The 17,591-nt window shown below is 36.8% G+C and overlaps 1 protein-coding gene across 1 annotated transcript in view; it reads left to right on the top strand.

Annotated features, from left to right (window-relative positions):
- Positions 1 to 16,670, top strand: part of SRP72 (signal recognition particle 72) — a 30,903-nt gene extending 14,233 nt beyond the window's left edge. The window contains exons 10-19 of the mRNA XM_077757739.1: positions 183 to 311; positions 1,114 to 1,186; positions 3,023 to 3,087; positions 4,425 to 4,520; positions 5,606 to 5,709; positions 5,846 to 5,923; positions 7,078 to 7,215; positions 10,938 to 10,975; positions 13,755 to 13,914; positions 14,772 to 16,670. Coding sequence (XP_077613865.1) covers positions 183 to 311; positions 1,114 to 1,186; positions 3,023 to 3,087; positions 4,425 to 4,520; positions 5,606 to 5,709; positions 5,846 to 5,923; positions 7,078 to 7,215; positions 10,938 to 10,975; positions 13,755 to 13,914; positions 14,772 to 14,949 — 1,059 coding nt within the window. The 3' untranslated portion in view covers positions 14,950 to 16,670. The remainder of the gene's footprint in view (positions 1 to 182; positions 312 to 1,113; positions 1,187 to 3,022; positions 3,088 to 4,424; positions 4,521 to 5,605; positions 5,710 to 5,845; positions 5,924 to 7,077; positions 7,216 to 10,937; positions 10,976 to 13,754; positions 13,915 to 14,771) is intronic.
- The last annotated feature ends 921 nt before the right edge of the window (positions 16,671 to 17,591 follow it).

The raw sequence follows: 17,591 nt of genomic DNA, 5'->3' as shown, positions 1-17,591 counted from the left end.
TTTCTTATAGAAAAAAATTGAGGATATTCTAAACCACTTCTTTTACCCTAGATGTTCACTTAGTATTTATCTTTCAGCTGACCTCCTTCCTCTTGCACCCCCATCCTTCTCTTTTTGGTCATTCACTTAATGTTTAATTTCATTAACCAATCTATTGGGGGATGGGGGGACCTATCTTTTAGGCAGAACAGTGCCGCAAGATATCTGCCAGTTTACAGTCCCAAAGTCCTGAGCATCTCCTGCCTGTATTAATCCAAGCTGCCCAGCTCTGCCGGGAAAAGCAGCACATAAAAGCAATAGAGCTGCTTCAGGTAAAGGAATTACATGGATTTTTAATGAGGTGTCAGAGTTGCAGCCTTGTTTCATTTTCATTATAATAGCCTGCAAACTTGTAAATAAAATGGGAAAACTAATAGGTAATATACCACTAGACAAATTCCATAGTGTCACTTTAGTTAATTCTTGAGCTACCAATTTGTTTCTTATAAGTTTGCATTAATAAACGTTTGCTTAAACCCTGAGGAATTTGGAGATCAATTAGGCATGAGTTAAAGGTTTGTTTTAGGTTTATAATACCAGAACATGCTTAATCTCTTTTTCAATACTGTATTTTCCAATGAGTCCCAGTCTAAAACCTCAAACAATTGCATAGATAACTGACTTGGTTTTTATCATCCTACACCAGCTCCTAGATTACATCTTTGAAATTCATGAGGGTACACTACATTGGAAGGTAGAACAGGGTAAAATTAGGACCCCAACCTGAAGGGCAGAGGTGCCTAGGCAGGAATCCTCAGCAAAGAGGTAGCATCTGTTTGAGTATCTTATTTAAACAAACAGAACTATTCGGCAATTATTATTTCTCTAGTAATGACTTCCTGGAACTTGATATTATTATATTTTCTGAGCATAATTTGATATTTTTTGCAGAGCATAATTTTAAAACCAAATAGATATCAAAATTTTTCAAAAATTAAAATTTTGACCTGAAACCAGAACTTTACTATCTTAAAACTGGATTTAAAATTCTGTGTAGATGTGATAATTGAAACGTGCAGCCAGTTGTGTAAATTAAGTGATTTTTTTTTTTTTCCTCCAACTAAAACATTTTAGGAATTTTCAGATCAGCATCCAGAAAATGCAGCTGAAATTAAACTGACCATGGCACAACTGAAAATTTCCCAAGGTATTGATAGTGATTTCATCATGCTTAAAATACTATTTTAATGGAAACATGATTGAAATGATTCTGAAGTAGCTGTGAGCTATGTGACTTTAAAAATTTTGCATAATGATGGAGCATAATTATTGCTGTTTCAAACAGCCTTTTCTTGAGTTATTAAATTTTTAGAATGATTCTCAGTGTATGCCTTGAAAGTCAGTAGAAGCAAAGGATTCCTGTGTTTCAAAAGGTCATACTTAAAATTTCCTGGGTATGTCATGTGTAGAAATGCTTCTATCTGTCACTTGATAGTATCTACATGAAATAAGGGTTACTTTGCATTCTAGTTCTCAGAATTTCTTAACTTAGTCCTTTATCCTTTGTTTATATTTTGACCCATATCTCTGGGGGAGAAGAGGCAAGAAAATTTAATGAAATGTTTTGTTTGAAATGAAATGAAATTTAATGTTTTTGAATCCTACAGAAAATTGCTAGCGTTTTTGCCCATGATTCTAAACAAACCTTGAGTGATTGTTTATAGCTATATAGCTATATTCTGTCTTCATTTAGTAACCACTATCCAGTGTAACTATTTTAAGTTTAAGATTAAATGAAATTTTAAAAGTCAGTTCCTCATTTGTGCTAGACACATTTCAGAAGCTTTATAACCACGTGTGGCTAGTTGAACAGGATAGATTAGGAAATTTCCATCGTAGAAAGTTGTATCTCTGGTGTAGACCATGCATTCCCAACATTGGGTGGTGGGGATCATTTGTTTGGTGGGTGATCAGAAAAATTACAGATATTATGATGGCTGAAATAAAAATCTCATGGGTAAAGATAAGGCAAATTGACAATGGGTAGGGGGTAGGGATGGGGAACGTCTTAAAAGGCTCCATAGTGAGAAGTAACGAAAACAGGATTGAGAAACATTGTTGGTCTTGGTGTGCCTGGCTGGCTCAGTTGGTAGACAATGAGACTCTTAATCTGAGTTGTGAGTTCAAGCTGCAGAGCCCCACATTGGGCATAAGGTTACTCTAAAAGAAAGAATACAAATGGGCGCCTGGGTGGCTCAGTTGGTTAAGTGTCCAACTCTTGAGACTCTTTGTTTCAGCTCAGATCATAAAGTCAGCAGTTTGTGAATTCAAGCCCTGCATCAGGCTCTGCACCGTCCTCACAACACAGAGATTCTCTTTCTGCCCTTTCCCCATTCATGTGCACATGTGGGCATGCATACACACTCTCTTTCAAAAAGAAACAAACATTATTGATCTTCTTGTTACTCATACTCACATTTCCTTACCTTCCTCCCTTAATTTTCCTTTTCCCACCTCTCCCTTTTCTTGCTCTTCCCCTTATTTTCTTTCCTTCTCCAGTTTTCAGTTTATTTTTGAAAGGATTATTTATCATACTAAAATCACTAAGAGCTTATCACAGTTTCTGTGACAAGTCTTTGGAAGGTTATGTTAGGTTTGCAGTGAGTAAAAAAACAGTATTTTGACACCATAGCAAGTTTTCCATTGCACACCTTATCTACAGTAATCTATTTCAAGGTTTTTAGGGTAGGGCTTCCTTTAAGTTACGGTCTACAAAAGGAGAAATAGAACTTAACAGCCTGGGTGGGAGTTGGGATACTTCTTTTCTGGTAGCATCTCTGCCATTAACTCTCTTTGTGGGTGTAAGCAAGGTGTATTGTTTCTTTAGGACTCTGTTTCTTTATGTATGTGTAAAAAGAGTACCTTATCCCAAAGATCCCAAAGCTTGAGTATTTAGAGATTACAAAATGACTTAAATTTCTTATATTTTTTTCATAATATGCCTTCTTTAGTGTGATGATGATGATGTTTTTGATCTCTCAAGGTAATATATCCAAAGCATGTCTACTTTTGAGAAGCATAGAAGAGTTAAAACATAAACCAGGCATGGTGAGTTTATAACTATAATATTAAGAGACTGAAAAAGTAATGGAATTATAGTCCTTTTGTATGTTTGATGTTTCTTTGTATTTAATTTCTATTTATTCATAATGCAGTAGTAAAAATAATATTTTTCTGCTATACATTTAATGTCATTTTATGTTCTGCGTTACATTTATTTATTATTTAGGCAAATATGCCGGGCGCTATGTAGGTCTTACATTATCACTGAAAGCCAACCTTAAACAACCTAAGACCTGTATAGGGAATCTCTTAAACTAAATTATCTTTTCATGTCTTCAGTGTGGTATTTTGAGCTAAAGCAATTTAGTCGTAGTGGCCAACAAATTTAGCTTTTTAGTTCTCTGATGATTCAAGAATCACAGGTTTAGCTCTACTATGTTACTGTGAAAGCATGTATTTCAGAGTAGAGACTAATGCTGTAGTTGGTGGTATGTGCATTTATTGTATAGGGACTTTTATTCATGTTTGTATCCTCTAACACCGCTTGTTAGGGCTTTCTGTTTTGAAGATTCATATTTTAAATACAGACTGGACGATAATTACCTTATATTAGAATCAAATATAAATGTTTCTATTATTAATATCTGGCCTTTTATTCCCTTTCACGAAATTTATCCACTTCATCTAGGTTGTTGAATTTATTGGCATAAAATTTGTTCAGATAGTTCTTATTTATCCCTTTAGTATCTATAGAACCTCTCTCATTCCTGACACTGGTTATTCCGGTCTTCTTTTTCTGTTTTCTTGTCAGTTTAGCCAGAGTTTTACAGATTTTCCCAAAGATCTAGCTTTTTGTTTCTCTTTCCTTTCTGACCTCATCTCATGGTGCTCCTCCCATTCTCACTACCCTCCAGCCGCATGGGCCTCTGAGCTGTCCCTCCAACATACTAGGCAAGCTTTTCATTGGCTTTATGTAGCTTGGACCAGATACAACTTATGGGACTTTAAGGCATGCTGGAGTATACCTCACTAATCACTCATTAGAAGTCCCAGCAATGTCTTGTCTTATAAACTAATACTGTAAACACTTATTCTCATCTGTTGTACTTACCTTGCCATGCACTGGTAGCAAACTGAACTGCCACTACTTTAAGAGGAAAGTTACATTTTATAGATAAACACCTTTGTATTTGGAAACCACCATTGTATACAGTATTTCTCGTTATGCTCTAAAAGGATAATAATTTTTATGATGAATTTGGTACTGGCAGAGAACCTAGCAACCTTTATTTGCTATTTCTTCAATTTTTTCATTTTCAGAAAGTTTTTTCTGGGAGACAAGGGGGAATTTTACTCATTAATTTGTACTTTTGGCTGGATAGGTGTCTGCATTAGTGACTATGTACAGCCATGAGGAAGATATTGATAGTGCCATTGAGGTCTTCACGCAAGCTATCCAGTGGTATCAAAACCACCAGGTAAATAAATGGAATAAATTGTCATGAGGGCATGTTTTTACATAAAAATAAAAAGCTGCAGGGGTACCTGGGTGGCTCAGTTGTTAGGTGTCTGACTTTGGCTCAAGTCATGATCTCATGGTTCATGGGTTCGAGCCCTGCATCCAGCTCTGTGTTATAGCTCAGAGCCTGGAGCTTGCTTTGCTCTCTATGTCCCCTCCCCTATGCACACTCTCTCTGTCTCTCTCAAAAGTAAATATTTAAAACTGCAAGTAGTGAACTCCGATTAGGAGAATTGAAATATTCCAAGTCACTCTTTAAAGAATGGAATATTATTAGACTCTCAAAATAATTTTTTAACTGTACCAGCTCCAAGTAAAGTTATTAGAAATAAAAATGACTATAAAATGAAAAAAAGAAGCCCAGTTATGGGTTTTTTGTTTTTTTTTTACAAATAGTTTATTATCAAATTGGTTTCCATATAACACCCAGTGCTTATCCCCACAACCAGTTATGGTTTTAAAGTCCTTTATGTGTGTGTGTGTTTGTGTATGATCTCAAAAACCAGTAATACATGAATGTATTAGTAGTGCTCATCTTTATTGTCAAGAGAAAGCTCATGGATGGTAGTAATTGCTGAAACAATAGACACTTGCAATAATTATATGTCATGTTTCCATCGAATAGGAACACCTTCATTTTTTCCACTGTGGGTCCTCTGCATAGGCATTATCCAACTTCTAAATATACATTCACACAGGTGGTATTTATACTATTAGCACTATTAGCAGTAGAGGGATATCAGGGTTCTAGGAAGTACTGTGAACACATTTGAGAACTATGGTGACCTATCTTTACTGTTAGATCATGAGGAAATATGTCTAGGTATAGACAGTCTAGAGATAGGTTACTCCCCAAATTCATAAATTGGTCATCACTTGTATAATTTGTCTACTTCCCTCCCTGCATGTGTGTGTTATTTTTTGTTGTTGTTTTATGCATTCAGTAGAACTTAAGATCTTAAAGGTCTAATGAATATAGTAACTTCGTGAACTTGATAGATATTTAGCTTAAAACTTTTCTTCTTCGTTTTATTGAACCTGTAGCCCAAATCTTCTGCTCATTTGTCCTTGATCAGAGAAGCTGCAAACTTCAAACTCAAATATGGGCGGAAAAAGGAGGCAATTAGTGACCTAGAACAGCTATGGAAGTAAGTTCTGAAAGGTGGAGATGTAAAAATGCAAATTCTATTGCTGTTATTTTAATACCAGGAAGTTATTTTTTTTGTTTGTTACTTTTTCCAATTTCATAAACTGTTTACTAACTTTCCTTTTTTCCCCCCCCAGACAAAATCCAAAAGATATTCACACCCTGGCACAGCTTATTTCTGCTTACTCGCTTGTAGATCCTGAGAAGGCAAAGGCGTATCCTTTTGATTGTTGTTCCAGACACTTCCCAAATGCATGCTAGATCCTTTCCTCTAACTGATTTGTGCAGGGCTTTTTCTGTTATTGTTTTTTGTATTTTTTAAGATTTTATTTTTAAGTAATCTCTACACCCAGCATGGAGCTGGAAATCACACCCCAAGATGAAGAATTGCAGGCTCCACAGCTGAGCCAGCCAGGTCCCCCTCCCCAGTAGGGCTTTTTCTGTTGTAAATTTCAACAAACAACACCCTCCACTACCTAGTAAGAGCAAAAATGAGAATTTATTGATCAACATGACTGAAAAATACCATAATAGATCCATCTTGGGATACAGTTTGATCCAGAAGCAAAAATGAAGTCAACGAGATATCTTGTATCTCTTCAGGTTCAAGTCAGGCAGCAAAAATTAAAAAAAATAAAAATAAGAAAAAGCGTATTTTATTTGAGTAGTTGTGAAAGATTCTGAGATGTCATTTTGATGGAACTATCTTAGGTACATGGCCGTCTCTGGAGAGATTCAGTTCCTTCATTGGCTGAGTTTGGATCATGTGCTACTCTAGTCCATCAGGGTGTGCTTGTGAACCCAAGGTGGAGCAGTAGATGCTAGGCAGCCACAAGTCAGAACCTTTATACTGAGCAAGTTTGTGTTTTATAAGCTTGATAGTTGTTTTGGAATGGAGATTTTATTAAGCCACCATCTTGAAGTGTGTCATTGGGTTAAGGAATGGATGATTAGATTATTGCTCATTTTTCAGGGTATATGATATGTAATTGACCTTATGACCTGATTTGTTATTCTGTAGAAGATTTAAGAACATTTTCTTGGGGCGCCTGGGTGGCTTAGTCGGTTAGGCGTCCGACTTTCGCTTAGGTCGCGATCTCGCGGTTCATGGGTTCGGGCCCCGCGTCGGGCTCTGTGCTGACTGCCAGCTCAGAGCCTGGAGCCTGTTTCAGTCTGTGACTCCCTCTCTCTCTGACCCTCCCCTGCTCACGCTGTCTCTCTCTCTCGTCTAGAAATGAATAAAAATATTTAAAAAAAAAAAAACAAAAACATTTTCTTACTTTTGGCAAAGTACATCAAAAACTGTTTTTCTTTTGACAGACATATATACATATATATATTGTGTTCCTGAACTCCTGTTCAATCCCAGTCTTAGTAAACACCTGCCCTCGTCAGATAGTATGTCTCTAAAAGTAGATGTCGAGGCTCTTGAAAATTCTCCTGGTGCTACTTACATTCGGAAAAAGGGTGGAAAAGTTACTGGAGATAATCAACCAAAGGAGCAAGGGTAATGTTTTTCATTGTAACATTCACTAATGCTGACTTTATATTAAGGACTAAAAATTTCGTTCTTTGAAAATTCCATGTGAATAAAGTTTAAGTCCCCTTTGTTCCCCTTCTCTTTTGCTCTGTCCAGTTCTTAGTCCTCGTCCTGTTTACCACATACTCCATCCCTCTGTACCCCCTAGTTAACCTCTGGTATTGAGTGTATATCCCAGGATCTTCTTTGTGTTTACACAGAAAGCTGATTTTAAAGTATTTTCTTTGGTTTATTTATTTTATTTTATTATTTTTACAGAAGGGAGTAGTATATTGTTCTTACTGTTTTCCACCTTGCTTTCTTTTACGAAGTCGTGGAGATTTTTCTATAGTTCTAGTGTACACATACTTCATTCTTTTTTATGCATAGTATTCCATTGGCTGGATGTCCCCTACTATTTTTTTCATAAGTTTTTGATGTACATTTAGTACATCATTTAGTAATTCTATACTAGAATTCAGATGAAGTTTATTTTGTTGATTTGGAGGAAGGATTAGCCAGCTTCATTAACTTAGAAGAAGTCCATCATTCTTTTTCTTTTATTTTTTTTCTTTCTTAAGGTTTACTTATTTATTTTGAGGGAGAAATTGAGAGCTCACACGTGTGCAAGAGTCAGGGAGGGACAGGAGAGAGAGAATCCCAAGTAGGCCCAATGCCACAGGGCTTGAACCCACAAACTTAGATCATGACCTGAGCCAAAATCAAGAGTTGGATGCTTAACCGACTTGAGCACTTGGGTGCCCTAGAAGTCAGCAGTTCTTATTCTCCCACATTGCCATCTGAGAAACACTGTGGAGGCCTACCGTGTAATGTTTAAAACTCTGTGAATAGAGAGTTGGGATGAATAGAGAATGGAAGGCATATAACCCTTCCCCCAGATTTGTGGCTTTCATAATTTTTCACTGTTTTCTCCATTTTTGAAAGAATGTCTTTTGAAATGTAAATTTTTTCATAACTTAAAAAATAGATTAACAGCAGTATATGATTAACTTTATTATGAACTCTATTTGGAAATAAAAAAAACACTGTCATCCTTATAATAGGTTTTTAAAACTAATATAAGGAATTATGAGTCCCAGAGATACTACATTGTTCCAAATTCCATTTTATCATGAGTCCCACCTCAAGCCTCAAGAACCCCAAAATAAAAAATTCAAGCTAGATCTTAAGGGGATTTTCAGGTAACATCTATTTTAAATATGTCTAGTAATTTTTTTCCTCCAAAAACAGAGTTGAATTATCAGTAAGAATATAATTCTTTTCTAATCCTTTATTTGTTTATTTATTTAATTTTTAACTAATTTCTATACCTAGCAGGGGGCTTGAATTTACAACCCAAGATCAGGAGTCACAGCTTTTCCAATTGAGCCAGCTGGGCACCCCTTTTTCTAATCCTAGGTCTAGCAGAGGGAAACAATAAATTAAATCCACTTAATTGCAATAAAGGTTGCATGCTCTGTGCAATCACAGAGCATAAAAGAGTACACCAGAGGGAATAGTTCTTCCTGGGGACAGTCAGGGGTTAGGAAATTACTTCATGGAGAAAGTGATTGTTTTGACTCTTAAAGAGGATGAAGTAGGCAGAGTGTGAGCAAAGGCAAAGAAGTAAGAAATTGCAGAGAACCTTTGGGAAATTGCAGATCTGACTGTAGAGTGTGATTAGTAGAGAGGCAAGTTAGAATACTATTGCATGGTCTGGGTGAGAGGTGAAACTCTAAAATAAGATGCCATTGGGGCACCTGGGAGATTCAGCTGGTTAAGCGTCCAACTCTTGATGTTCAGCTCAGGTTGTGATCTCACACTTCATGGGTTTGAGTTCATGGATTTGAGCCCGACACTGGGCTCTGCACTGAGCATAGAGCCTGCTTGGGATTCTCTCCCTTTTTCTCTTCTGCTCCACTACTTACGCTCTCCCTCTCAAAATAAATAAAAAATAAACATTAAAGGGTGCCTGGGTGGCTCAGTTAGTTAAACGTCCAACTTTGGCTCAGGTCATGATCTTGGCCCGTGAGTTCAAGCCCCGCGTCAGGCTCTGTGCTTACAGCTCGGAGCCTGGAGCCTGCTTCAGATTCTGTCTCCTTCTCTCTGGACCTCCTCCACTTACACACACACACTCTCTGTCTCTCAAAAATAGAATTTAAAAAAAATTTTTTAAATAAAAAAGTAAATAAACATTAAATAAATAAGTAAAGACACTATATGTTGCATTTCCTATTCTTCAGGGTACCCCAAAAGAATGTTCACAATTGAATGACTTGGTAGAATGAATTTTTGGCAGAAATTGTTGCAGTCTCAGTATTTTAGTTCACTTTCATAGTTCACATAGAGGTATATCATGTATGATTATGTACAGAGATATTTTTTATGTCTTCCTCTTACTACTGTCAGAATGCTTATTGAAGTGTCTTCATTTTTCATGCTCCTTTCAGCACCACCATCCCCTTTTTTTGGTCAGTGTACTTAATAAAGATTTTACTTAATTCTATAAACTTAATAGTTTCCAGATTTAAAAGATAAAAAAGTACAGTGTAAAAACTTTCTCCCACTTGTGTGTGCTCTCCTCTCTCCAAGGTCACAACCAATGTTACTTATCTTACGTACCCTCCCAGAGACACTCTTTACATGTATGACACATATACATGTTCTTTTGCCTAAGAATTTAGTTATCTGTTCTCTAGTTTTGCCAAGCATGTAACTTAACATAGTATTATAGACTTTTATGCTTTTTCAAGTTTCTTTCCTTTTTACACAGACTTAATATATGGCAATGTAAATGCAGTCTACATTGCTAACCCTCTTTTTTAAACCACTTTCCAAAAGCTGCAGTGTGTGAAGCTTGATTAAACTTTTAAAAAAATTTTTTTTTAATTTTTTAATGTTTCTTATTTCTGAGAGAGAGACAGTGTGAGCAGGGGAGGGTCAGAGAGAGAGGGAGACACAGAATCTGAAGCAGTCTCCAGACTCTGAGCAAGCTGTCAGCACAGAGCCTGACGTGGGGCTCAAACCCACAAACTGTGAGATCATGACCTGAACCAAAGTCAGATGCTTAACTGACTGAGCCACCCAGGTGCCCCTGAAGCCTGATTAAAATTAACCAGTATACTGAAAACAATAATACATTGTATGTTAAATGGCTAGAATTTAAATAAAAATTTGAGGAGGAAAAAAACTCAGAGAGGAATTGAGATTATGACTTACTCTTTTTCTCTGCAAAGTGCAAATCTAACACTTGCTCCTACAGCCACTTGAAGAGCAGCAGAATTAGTGCCCCAGCATTGGTGCTCCCATCACAGACCCTTGGTTTGAAGCCAGTCAGCCTGAAAACAGTGACCTCACTCACACCATTGTTAAAAGCTTCTTTTAGGAGGGACAGATGCTCCATTGGGTGATACCTTGTTCCATCAGTTTGCATGGAATCCTCTCCACCCAAGGCCATTTTCTACTGGCAGAGTTTGTTCAGTGTATTTTTGTTTTTGAATAAAATATGCTTGAATGCAAAAGTGGAAAAAGTAAATACATACACGCGCAAACCCAGTATTAATATCCCAGCTAGTTTATTGAGTTTGGTGAGACAATATAAAATCTTAAATGCCTTTATGGTAAAATGCCCAGCTCACTCTTTTGCATGTGTTTAATGTGCTCCAAATATTTTATCATAACGGTGGTAATGATTTTTCTTCTCTTTATAGACAGGGAGATTTGAAAAAGAAGAAGAAGAAAAAGAAAGGTAAGAATTTTGTCCTTTTTTTTATCTTTGGATTCTATCTTGTAGAATCTTCAATTATAAGCTTGAGATTAGCCCTGTATAAAAATCTTCAGACATAAATCTGCTGTCCTCTCTTTTTCTGTCTTTGAACACTGACTTATTGTCTTGACTACAGCTAACATTTTATTTTTTTAAAGAGTACAGCTCTAAAGAGTTTGGTTGCCAGAATTTAAATCGTTGCTCTTGGGGTGCCTGGGTGGCTCAGTCAGTTAAGCGTCCGTCTTCGGCTTAGGTCTTGATCTCACGGTTTGTGGGTTTGAGCCCTGTGTCAGGCTCTGTGCTGACAGTTCAGAGCCTTGGAGCCTGCTTCAGATTCTGTCTCTCTCTCTCTCTCTCTCTCTCTGATCCTCCTCTGCTCACTCACTCTCTCAGAAATAAATAAAACATTAAAAAAAAATTTTTTTTTAATAAAAAGAAAAAATAAATCGTTGCTCTAGTTATGTTGCTCTTTTGCTGTGACTGTGAATAGGTTACTTAATATACCTGCCAGAGTTTTTCATCTATAAAATGGAGTATGAGAGCGCCTGGGTGTCTCAATCATTAAGCATCCAACTCTTGATTTTAGCTCAGGTCATGATCCTAGGGTTGTGGGATCAAGTCCCACATCAGGCTCTGCTCTGGGTGTGGAGTCTGCTTAAGATTTATTCATTTTCTCTCTCTCTCTCTCTCTTTTTCCTCTTTCGCTNAAATAAATAAAAAATATTAAAAAAAAAAAAGGAGGGGGGGAGGAGCGGTTTGTCATTTATATCCAGCCTTTCAGAGAAGGCATTTCTGCAGTTAGCATGTCTTTCCCATTAATCTGATAGGGCCAGCATAGGTCAGTGTCCAGCCCTGAACCATTAACCAGGAGAAGCCATGTGTTAATTGGCTTAGGCTATAGTTGATTTTAATCCATAGCAGGAGTGACCAAGTGTGGCTTCAGCTAGCCAGAGGTTATTCTTGGAGCCACCTACCTGTCCCTGAATCTGGGAAATTTGTGGTGTAAATCAGATTGTTCTTGATTTTGTTCCCTGCCGTGTTAGGATTCAGGTTTCTCAAGTCTGCTAAGTTTATTACCACTCCTCCATCTGTTTTCCTGGTTCCAAAATTTTATTGATAATATCTTTTCTCCTATTTTTCTTTCTAATGTGTTTGTTTCCATCTTAGTAGAGTTCTGGGATGGTGCAGAAACTAATGTTTGCATTCAGTCCACTATAAGTATTTGTTTTATGTTGTTTTATGTATTAATAATACTGCAAGGGAGCAGCCAATAACTGTAGGTAGAAAAACCTGCAGTTTCGTTTACTTTCTTATTTTTTGTAGTTTCCAGGTAAGTATTTTTTTTTTTAAACTTACAAGTGATATATGCTCATTCTTTTTTTTTTTTTTTAAGTTTATTTATTTATTTTGAGAGAGCATGCTAGTTGGGGAAGGGTCAAAGAGAGAGGGAGAGTGAGAATCCCAAGCAGTCTCCGCACTGTCAGCACAGAGTTTCTCGAACCATGAGATCATGACCTACGCCAAAATCAAGAGTCAGATGCTCAACTGACTGAGCCACCCAGGCACCCCAAGATTTTATTTAAGTAATCTCTACACCGAACATGGGACTCAAATCCACAATTCCAAGATCAAGAGTTGCACTCTACTGAGCCAGCCAGGCATCTCAAGAATATTCTTTTTTTCTCTAAGTGTTTATTATTTATTGTGAGAAAGAGAGAGAACGAGCGTGCATGTGCGCAAGTGGGGGAGGGGCAGAGAGAGAGAGAGGATCCCAAGCAGGCTCCTTGTTGTTAGCACAGAGCCTGACTCAGGGCTTGAACTAACAAACTATGAGATCGTGACCTGAGCCAAAACCAAGAGTCAGACAGTTAACCAACTGATCCACCCAGGCACGCCTCGAGAATATTCTTATATATAACTTTTTGTCTTATGGATATCTGCAGGATAAATTTCTAGAAGTATAAATTTTGACAGTTATGCCAACTTAAATCACTCTCTACAAAGGCTATACCATGTACACTTCTGCCATAGTGTTTGAGTGTTTCTCACTATTTCACCAATACTCGGTACTACTGCTTTTAATATTTGTTAGTTTAATAGAATTTTGTTACCTTTTTCATTTATAATTATTAAAGTAGAGCCTTTTTTCACATGATTAAGGACTTCTGTTTCTCCTGGCTTACCTAATGATAGCAGTGCCAGTTTTTCTTTGCATAATTTACCCTATTAATTATCAAGACCTCTTTCTATATCATCAGTCCACTCTGTTATATAGTATGTATATATGTGTGTGTGTATACACACACCAAATGAAATTAAGAATTTTTTGTGTAGAGGTGCTTGGATGGCTCATTCGGTTAAGCATCTGACTTCAGCTCAGGTCATGATCTCATGACTTGTGAGTTGGAGCCCTACATTGGGCTCTCTGCTGTCAGTATAGAGTCTGCTTCAGCTCCTCTGTCCCTCTCTCTCTCTTCCCCTCTCCTGCTGGTTCTCTCTCTCTCTCAAAAAAAATAAATAAGCTTTAAAAAAATTTTCTATATAGAATCATCTATGAGGTTTTTTCTTTTATGACTTTTGAATTTTGTGTCATGCTTAGACATAAGGCCCTTTTCCCTACAAGATTATACAAATAAAACATTCTCAGATGAACTGACTTCAGTTTTAATGTTACTTATTCCCAGACTAGGACACATTTTTTTAAGCAAACTGTCTTGAAAACATGGACAGATTTCTTATTCCTTTATCAATTATTACACAGGAAAGCTACCTAAGAATTATGACCCAAAGGTGACCCCAGATCCAGAAAGATGGCTGCCAATGCGAGAACGTTCTTACTACCGGGGAAGAAAGAAGGGTAAAAAGAAGGATCAGATTGGAAAAGGGACCCAGGGAGCAACTGCAGGAGCTTCATCTGAACTGTAAGTCATTCATTGCTCCTCAATTGAAGTCACTCAGAGCATAGGTTGATTCTTTCTCAGATTGACTCAGGGTCATTAGTAAGAGTTTTTAAAATATATTTTAAGCATAAGAAGTGTAGTCAGATATGTTTAGTACATGTTTTAAAATATGCTTATGGAAAGGAAAGAAAATATGTTTTTGGCTTGATTATATTGTAAATACTAGGATTATAGGATAGTATTATAAATGTTAGGATTCCAGTATCTTCAAAAGGAATCTCTAAATACACTTGAGTCATTCAACTGAATATGTAGCTAGAATAGATGCTATAAATAAGATGACTAGAAAGATGTTATTTAAAATGTTACTAAATAAGGAGTGCCTGGGTGGCTTAGTCGGTTAAGCGTCCGACTTTCGCTTAGGTCATGATCTCGCGGTTCTTGGGTTCGAGCCCCGCGTCGGGCTCTGTGCTGGCTGCCAGCTCAGAGCCTGGAGCCTGTTTCAGAATCTGTATCTCCCTCTCTCTCTGACCCTCCCCTGCTCACGCTGTCTCTCTCTCTCTCTCTCTCCTAGAAATAAATAAAAATATTAAAAAAAAAAAAATGTTACTAAATAAGCTATTTCTACATTGTAAGATTATAGGTCATTTAAAAAATTTTTTTTAAACTTCCTAAAAATTGGCATGAACCATGTATTACTTTTTCTTTGACTATAAAGCATTAAATATTGTATTAAAAAAAGTGGATAGGGAGTTGGGAATCCTCCTTTAAAAGAAATAGGATATATGTGGAAGATTGTTAGGAGTAATGTGTTTTTATAGCCTTTTCCTTTGTTGAATATATGCATGACCAGTGCTTTCCTTATCTGATGATTTTAGGGATGCCAGTAAAACTGTGAGCAGCCCACCCACCTCTCCAAGACCTGGCAGTGCAGCAACAGCAGCTGCGTCTACAAGTAATATCATACCCCCAAGACACCAGAAACCTGCAGGGGCTCCAGCAACGAAAAAGAAACAGCAACAGAAAAAGAAGAAAGGTGGAAAAGGTGGCTGGTGATTAGAACATTCTTGTTTCCAGGCTGTTTTTAGTCTCACAGACACTAGGAACATAATAAAGGTAACACAGCAAGAAGCACAGAGTTCCTTCCTCTCCTATCCCCACATTTTCATAAAATGATTTTCTCATGCATCAAACAGGAAAACATCTTCCTCAGACTCTGCCTAGTCAGACTCAGCCAACTTGTACTACCTAGCTTTGCACAGGTGATAAGGACTCGAAATAATTGGGCATTTTCCCACCTTGATCTCTGTTGCATCCTTTCTCTTTGTGTGCTGATCTGGTGTTTTTTCAGTTTCACAAACAAGGCATGTTATCCAAAGTTTCCTAGGATTTAAACAGAAACTACTTATGTTTCAACTAGAGTCTGAAGATACTTGTTCCTACGAAATCCCACTTTAAATTATGTCTTAGGAGGCCTTAGGAGACTGAAAGTGGAATCTTCTGAGCATTCCAAGTAAATATCTGCTTAGAAATATGATGTGATAAAAAGGGACCTTATTAATACACTGGTGTTCTTCACTTCATTACATAAGTGGCCACAGAAAAACTAAAGTAAATGTCATGACTAATTTTAAACATAAATATATATAGTAGTGAAAAGCGTGTGGGTGTGTGTATGTACATATATATACACATTTACACATATATATAAATTAGGACTTCTTTGCACCCCATATTGTTTTCAGGTGATAACATTATGCTGATTTAGCACCATTAAAGAACTCAAGGAAATGTATCAATTTTGCAAGAAGTTGACTCCTAGCCTCAGTGTTCTGAAATTAGATGGGTTTGGACTGTTTCAATCAAAGATTTAATGGCCCTGTCAAGAATTTGAACATTGACTTCTGAAGTAGAGAGGAAATCCACCAGAGTTCAGTAGCAGGCAGTATTAGAACTTAAGAGAACTGTTTGGCCCAGTTCATAGATACTAAAATGACTCCCCTTCACCATTCGGAGTACATGCATTCATTACCCTTCTCAAAGTAATGAAGTATTGTACAGTCAGTCTGGTGTCAGTGTTGCTTTGGTCTTTACTCACTTATAAGCCACTTTCCCATTGAACAGCTATGAGGCAGAGACGCTGGGATGCCCACCCTTGTGAGTATTCATTTTGTGCTGCCCAAGATAGCATTGACTCTAGACTTTGAGTATTTCCTTATGATCTTATTACTTGGTTCTTATTAATAAAGTGCTGCTGTGTTTGACTCTGAACATATCTATTGAAATTTCTTCAAAGAGATTTTTAAAAGGCTTTCCTCCTTTACAAAAGTAAGAAATGTGGTGCTGCCTTTGAATCTGCAGTAACATCTAAACAAGAGACCCTCATATATGAATGATTTGTTATGGCATAATACTTTTTGAGCTCAGAATACTCTTGGTAAGAGTGATGTACTTATTCCTTCTGAATATATATACTCCAGTACAGAAATAATTGTTAGTAAATTTGTTATTTAGAATTCCATTAAATTTCTGTGGTGAAGGATAATCATTTTTAGGTTAACTGAGCTACAGAATTTTGGTGAAAATTATCCATCATTGAAAATTTTGACCCAATGCACCAAAAGTGAAATTTACATTTCTGTATTTAGTCACTGTAATTGCTAGCCATTGTCATTACCAGCCATTACTAAGCAACTGAAACCTGTTTAAATAAATTATAATTGTCAAATGAAGTGTAAATATCTACATTAAATTTCAAGTAACTTTCTTCTTTTGAACAGGTCTTTAATGGCATATATACTTTGTGTGTGTGTACATTTATAAAAACCAATATGGATACATCCATTCACTGGTACATTTTAAAATAAAATATTCTAGCAGTGAGTATGGATTAAGGTGTTTTGAGTGTTGCCGTTTTATAGGGACTTCCTGATTGGTATATGAAGAATTTTTTAGGCTGAATATCTAAAATTGTTTCTTGCCCCTCCCAGAAAGCTACAAAATTAATCTGATGGGACTGGGAGAACCCAGTTTTAACTTCCAGTATATAAACGAATTGAGTAGTAAACATTTTTTAAGTTATTAAGCACAGCATTTTCAAGGCTGGATGGAAACTGCTAACCTTAAAAATTGTTGCATCACTCAAACCTGGAACCTGCCTTTGATTCACTGTTCCTTACAAGCCTATTTGAACAGTAGATCTGATGAACAAAAGTCAGTATATTGCATTGATAAGTTCGTTGGATTGTAAAATCTATTTTTGAATGCAGTTTAACAAAATAAGGGTTTCCTGGGTGGCCCAGTTAAGCATCTGACTCTTGATTTCGGTTTAGGTCAGGCTCAGGTGAGATCTCCATATTATGAGATCTATACCAGCATCAGGCTTTGCAAACTGAGCAGGGGCTGAGCGTAGGATTCTTTCTTCCTTTCTCTCTACCCCTCCCCCACTTGTGCTCTCAAACATTAAAGCAAAATAATAATAACCATCCATATGCTTTTAAACCAGTTTAAAAAACAGTACACCACCTTTGAAAAGTCCAGAGGGTACCCAATTTGCTATATATTAGATCATTGTGGGCGACTATTTTTGTTTAGACGTAGTTTTAATAGCCAGCATTACTGGTATCCACGATCCTGGCCGACTACTAATTTAATCTCCAGAATTCTTTTTTAGGCGACATGTAGCAGGAATTTAAAAC

Source organism: Crocuta crocuta, unplaced genomic scaffold (assembly GCF_008692635.1).
Source record: "Crocuta crocuta isolate KB4526 unplaced genomic scaffold, BGI_CrCroc_1.0 scaffold282, whole genome shotgun sequence".
NCBI classification, from domain to species: Eukaryota; Metazoa; Chordata; class Mammalia; order Carnivora; family Hyaenidae; genus Crocuta; species Crocuta crocuta.
Note: the sequence above shows the minus strand (reverse complement) of the source record. Positions and strands in the feature narration are given on the sequence as shown.